This window comes from Centroberyx gerrardi, chromosome 13 (genome assembly GCF_048128805.1).
Source record: "Centroberyx gerrardi isolate f3 chromosome 13, fCenGer3.hap1.cur.20231027, whole genome shotgun sequence".
Lineage (NCBI taxonomy): Eukaryota > Metazoa > Chordata > Actinopteri > Beryciformes > Berycidae > Centroberyx > Centroberyx gerrardi.
The window spans coordinates 1,644,186-1,650,793 of NC_136009.1; the positions used below are offsets into that span (position 1 = coordinate 1,644,186).

Consider the following 6,608-nt stretch of genomic DNA (forward strand, 5'->3'; position numbering starts at 1 on the left):
GATGGCTAAAAATGGTATGTGGGAAGTCGGAAAGTAACCGGAGTAGAGCAAACGCATTGTTGATTTTGTTATTTTCATAGGATTTGTTGACGGTAAGCAATGCATTAAAAAACACCAGCCTTATCCTTTAAGTTGATGATGTTTACCAGCTAGGTTTGCTAATATGATTTTGACGAGAAGAGCTAGCGACAGAAGCACAATCTTTGATAATGCTACGTGTTAACCTCGTCGCTAACGTCAGCTTTCCACTGACAATTTGCTAAGCTCTCATGCAACAGACACATCTGCACAGTTCTTAAGCAAATGTGACCGACTTTATGGCCTGAATGCCCGGCATTGTCACCATAGCAACTAACCCTTAAAATGCAATTGTCACCATTTTATGGTGTACTAGCCAAATTACCACCGCAAACAGTGGAAGGACCACCTATCCATTCAAGTTCTGTGGTCAGCACATACCCCCCACATACCCCCTCTAGGATATTTAAATTCTTACACATTCAAAAAACAAAGGCACGGAGGGCGAACCCAATACTCATCGTTGTGTCTCCGTTGCACTCATGGAGACACACAGATCTGCAAATAGGCAAAACTGTGTATTGTTTCTATTGGTGGTTGTATACCATATACCATATGATCATTTACCCTCCATTATTTAATACCAAATTACTGGTCAGATCATCATTTTCACATTGTATTTGCTGTCTTTCTTGTAGAAACCGGGCAGATTGACCCCATCCTGATTGAGCGTTACAACACGCCAGGCTTCGTGGGCTGTCTGTCACGAGTTCAGTTCAACAGCGTGGCACCGCTGAAGGCTGCCCTGCGCTCCGGTCTGGCAGCACCTGTCAGCACCCATGGGATCCTGGTCCCGTCCAACTGTGGAGCCTCACCCCTCACCATCTCACCCATGGCCTCGGCCAGTGATCCCTGGCACATAGACGCCGGTAGGGAGACAGACAGACAGAAAGACACACACATGCACGCAGAAGCACAGATACAAACATGCATCTTCATACTAGCATGCATTGACACACACTTTCATACGTTCAATTCATTTGCTAAGGATTGTTCATTCAGATTCAGAAACTTTATTGTCGATCACAAGCATGACAGAAAATTGTCTTTGACGTGGCTCATAAAAAGGAAAAAAAGACAAAAAAAGACATACCACATAAAAACAAATAAACAGACATAAGGGTTGACAACATACATAAGATTAGAGGTAAAAGTAAGTAAAAGTGCATGTGACAACGTGCAAATATGACAGTGTGCGAATGTCTTGGCTGTTGGGATGAAGGAGTTCTTATAAGTGTTCTTTTTCTCATGGGAGTATTTAAAATGCCTTGTGGATGGGATGAGAATGGTCTTGTGTTGTGAGAGTGGCCTTTCTTCTGATTGACTGGGTGTAGGGTTCTGATAGTTGGGTCTGGAGCCTGGGATTGGTGAGTATGCAAACAGATATAAAACATGCGCATGTAATAAGTAAGGGATAATGTACATTTAGCCCTTCAGGATAAGTCAAGTGAATCACAAACAGTAAATTAACAAATCTCTATCTGTTATACCTTATAGGGTCTGCGGGGATGCTACTATTGTATTTGTATCTCTGTTGGCCGGCCCCGCTCCGCGGTCCAGCAAAAAACCTACTTGGTAAAATGAAGGTTAAAAAAAAGAATCAAAAAAATAATGCTACCTGGAATTGAAATTCAAACCAATTTAAAAAGCAAAATGAAGAAACAAAGATGGCAAAACCAGCTTAGCTTATTTGTGATTGAACATAGCTAATGAAAGTTGCAAAACTATGAATGAGCAGAATAAGAAAAAGGACACCAGGAAATGAATTGTCTGTGGACACCTGCCATTGCATTATGAAAAAATATGAAACTTAAAATAAACTATAAAATAAACATTTAATAATTGGATTTAAGACATTTCAGATTTTTTAAGGATCTGTAGATACCCTGGAATGGAACTGCAGTGCACACACACACACACATTCATGCAAACCTTTGCCACAAAGACATATCACAGATTTGCATGGTTTAATGCTTTAATGCACTGCAGAACCCCACTAGTGCAGTGCGTGCATCCACCTACCCACCCACCCACACACACACACACACACACACACTTAGTGTATGACAGGTTTGTGTGAATCAGTGTACAGTATCACTCCTGTGGAGAAACCATCTGACCATCCTCCTGTCTGCCCCAATATCCACAATGAATATATCTATCTATCTATCTATCTATCTATCTATCTATCTATCTATCGTCTGTCCGTCCCAAGCATTCACATTAAAAACATTCATATTAAACAATAATGTGGTCAGTGCGCCGTCACAATAAACAAGAAGGTGATTATCATGATTATCTCTATCCCTAATACTTTTCTCATTTGTTAATTTGCTTTATTGTGATGATATTTGAATATTCAAGGGACACAGGATTTATTTCGCTTATTCTGGTGCTAAGTGGTCGATGAGTTTTATTTTTATTTTGTCTCCATTTTTGGTGCCAAGTGGTCATGCTGACTACCCAGTTTTTGTTATATATATTTCCTGGGAAAGACTTAGCCGTCACCAGGCGTTCAGAACAGCAAATGTAAAGGCTTTTATGAACTGGGTATAGGTTGAATCACTATTGTGTTGTATCAGTCGGTGATAGAGACTAGCAAAGCGGACATTTATTTATATGAAAATGTTGCAGATTATTGCTTTAAGCTTGTTTGACTGTTGCAATTACTGCAAGTTTCTCCTCATAACAGCATCTGTCCAATCGTAAATGTCTGGACGTGCTTTGTTCCAACAAGGGAGAATGTTATCCCCTTTCCTCCTGAAATCACCCCTGGGTGTAATGCAGATCCTTTTCTTCCTGACCTGACCTCTTCTACCTCTGTGTACTCTGATTCTTTTTGGCAAATGCTGCTGAGACTGTGAGTCAGTCAAAACAGTAAGGTAGTCTAGAGGTCGGAGGAGCAGGCTTGTGGCCCAAAGGTTGACAGAACTGTTGACATTAAGTAACACTGTCCCCTTCCTCAGCAACTGCTGTTGATATGCAAGCAAGGCACTGATAAACCCCAACTGCTCCAGTAGAGCAGCTCATTGGCCCACAGTAGAAGGCCGTAGTGCTACTGGGCAGCACCCAGTGACCAACAGTAGAAGACTCTGGTTGTATTGGGCAGCCCCCAGTGGCCAGCAACAGTTCAATCAGGGGAGACACAAAAGGTGAACCATAGGTGGGGTCTTAACACTGGTGGGGCACACATTGAAATGATGGCAAGGAAATGTAGGTAGGCAAATTTAAATACCATCTGACAAGTGTGATCATTGGCTGCTAGAAAGCCCGAGCAGATAACCAAGCACGTTCATTGGTCAACAGTAATTGTGAGCCAGAGACCCAGTGACTGACGTTTCGACACACATCTCCAATGAAATTGAATTCCTGCCCCCAAGCCGTGAACATAAGGTGGTTTGAGATGAGGAACCTCTATGCAATCAAAGCACAAATAGTGATTACCAACACAGGTTTGATTGGCATGCTGACAGTAAAACAGAAAGAGATATACAAGTTCCAGACTATCATACGTTATTATGATAGACTGGAATTTCAAGGGGGGAAATCCTGCTCAGTATGCCTTTAAAAATAAAAATCCAGACTGGGGACTTAAGCACCTGTGATTCTGTTTTCACAGCTGGAGCTGTTTTCCCCTTAAGTGAGGAGAAGGCTAGTGGTGACGGAGTAGATCGCAACTCTGCCATAATTGGAGGTAAGTCTGTTTTTAACTACTGGCATACAGAGGTGGGGACTCGAGTCACATGACTTGGATTCGAGTCAGACTTGAGTCACAATTTTAATTGCTGGAGACTTGACTTGATGCATGAAGAGAAGACTTGAGACTTGACTTGACTTGTGGTGACTTGACTTTGACTTGTACTTTGATGACTTGAAAAGGTTTCTAAAGTCTTGACTTTGAGATTTGTTCTACCAGACAGCTGAATTTAAATTCTGTTTCCTGAATTTGTATGGAATGATTGAATTTATTGAAGTTGAAACTGATTATAGAAATCAAACTCATGATGCTCTTACCAAGTTTTTATCCTATTAAAACCATATTGCATTGAAAAGTCCTGGATATTTAGTTTTCTTTAAGATATTAAATTGATACTGGACTCTTGATTTGTTCTGACTTGACTTGCTGTTCTACATTTAGACTTGACATTAATGACATGGACTTGACTTGAGACTTGACTTGGTAATCTACATTTAGACGTGGGACTTGACTTGAGACTTGTGCCTCAAGACTTAAGACTGACTTGAGACTTGCGCAAAGTTGACTTGGTCACACCTGCTGACATAAAATTTGTTTATTTACTGTAGTGGTAGAGAAACAGGCTCATGACAGGAAGGTCACGGCTTCACATTACCAACACCAGATAATTTTAGCAAGGCATTGTTAAACTTCTCCAGTGAAGTGCTTGTACTGGGAAACTCCATATGAAGTAAGGTATTGCTGAAAATGAGCAAATGTGCCCAGCAAGCTTGGCTAAATAAAGGTAACTAATCATCTATCCTCAGGTCCTGTTGTTTTCTATCTTTTTTTAATTAGTGTTTTGTTCTACTCTTTAGTCATTCTCAAACTGGGGTAATAATGAAAACGATTCATAGAATCTTCCCTAGAAGATTTCAAGTTGAACTGGAAGTAGATTTTTATGGTCATTATTAATTTTTGAAACATGGATGTCACCATGAAACATGTGCCACCAACATACAAACATATTTCATAATGTTTGAAAAGACTATTTGAATCAAAAAAATGCGTAATTCATAGAGCAGGAAACGCAGTAATGTATACTTTTTTTAAATTGTGAAATGAAGGAACATTTTTGTGCACATTTGAAGATTCCATATTCCATAAGATTTTTAACCTGGTTTTCATTCAATTGACACATCAATTTTGCTTAATTAGTGTGTTTGATGAGTCAAAAAAGAAGAGTAAGTAAGTTTTGGATAATTCTCTCTCCTATCCATCTTCTTCACTGCACACCAGGGAGGCATGAGGTGAAATTTTGGCTTCTTTTCTGATTTAGCATTCGTGCTGGATCAGACTTGAGGTTTGATGATCCTGCTACCAGATCTTATTCTATGGGTCATATTCACAGTGAAGGCCAACGCTGTAGGAAGGGCTGTTGGAGATAAAGTTGAAGGTGTACCTGAATGTTTCCTATTTGCGTAAAAAACACCAAAATCGAATTTGCTGTTAGTGGAGAAAATTAAAATGGGTTACCATTTTAGGGGATGGATCCAATTCTGAAAATGTTCAGGGCATCAAACTGTACATGTAGGCAAATATGAATCTGGCCTATTGAACTATTAAAGGAATAGTTCAACCAAATATGAAAATTCTGTCATTATCTACTCACCCCCATGCCAGCTGAAACTCTGGTGAAGTTTGTTAATCCATATAACAGTCCCGCAGATTCCCAGCACGACTCCGTAGCAGCCTTCTCCAAAACAACTGAAGTCTCTGAGGACCGATTTTTAGAGTTCCAAAAATAACAAAAAATAACCATCAAATTATTCCAGACAGCTCGTGAAGCATAATCCAAGTCTTCTGACGCTATACGATCGCTCTGTGAGTGGAAAAAAACTTTGATCCATTATTTCATGCAAATCGAGTCATTAACTTATATGGACTAACAAACTTCACCAGAGTTTCAACTGGCCTGGGGGTGAGTAGATAATGGCTGAATTTTCATTTTGGGGTGAACTATTCCTTTAAGTCTCGTCCGTTTTGTTTCCAGGCATCATTGCCGTGGTGATCTTTACCATCCTGTGCATCCTGGTGTTCGTGATTCGCCACATGTTCCGTCACAAGGGCTCTTATCACACCAACGAGGCGAAGGGGGCGGACTCGGCGGACTGCGCCGACGCGGCGATCATCGTCAACGACCCGGCTTTCACCGAGACCATTGACGAAAGCAAGAAGGAGTGGTTCATCTGAGTGGCTCATGGACGACGGACTCCATAACGTTAGGATGTAGTTATTTAAGCATAGGAGATAGTGGTGAGGTGATGATAAAAACTTATCGACAACGGACACCATGGCATTACAATGTTCTTATTAAGCATAGGGCACAGTGATGACTGGCTGGGCCCTTCTGGATATGTGGAGCGGTTTATCTTAACTTCAGTTACAACGGACAGTGTGACAGGACGAAGTCTTCGGACGTTAGAGCGGTGCATTGTGGGCAGTGGTGCCCTTAAGATACTAGCCTTGGATGTGTGAGGATTTGTTGGGAGGAATTATGAGTAAATGAGTTCTATAGGGAGATGCCCCGCTTCACTTGAAATAGTTGGTGTGTGTGTGTGTGTGTGTGCACGTGCGCGCCGGCGCGAGTGTGTTTACATTAGCTTTTGTTTTATTTTTATTTCAAATTTAATTTATTTTTAAATATTTTATTATTCATATTTTATATTATTTATATTTTATATTAAGTTTGATTTCCTTTTCAGTTCAGGTTACATTCACTTTTAAATTATTTGACAGTTATACTTTTTTCATAAAAGTTCAGATTTTGTTTCATTGTTCTTTAGTTTTCGTT

At 40.3% G+C, this 6,608-nt stretch overlaps 1 protein-coding gene across 1 annotated transcript in view; it reads left to right on the plus strand.

Annotated features, from left to right (window-relative positions):
- The window catches only part of LOC139917433 (contactin-associated protein-like 2), a 67,657-nt gene extending 61,650 nt beyond the window's left edge, over positions 1-6,007 (plus strand). The window contains exons 24-26 of the mRNA XM_071906558.1: positions 717-947; positions 3,698-3,772; positions 5,808-6,007. Of these exons, the coding sequence (XP_071762659.1) occupies positions 717-947; positions 3,698-3,772; positions 5,808-6,007 (506 nt within the window). The remainder of the gene's footprint in view (positions 1-716; positions 948-3,697; positions 3,773-5,807) is intronic.
- Positions 6,008-6,608: the final 601 nt, after the last annotated feature.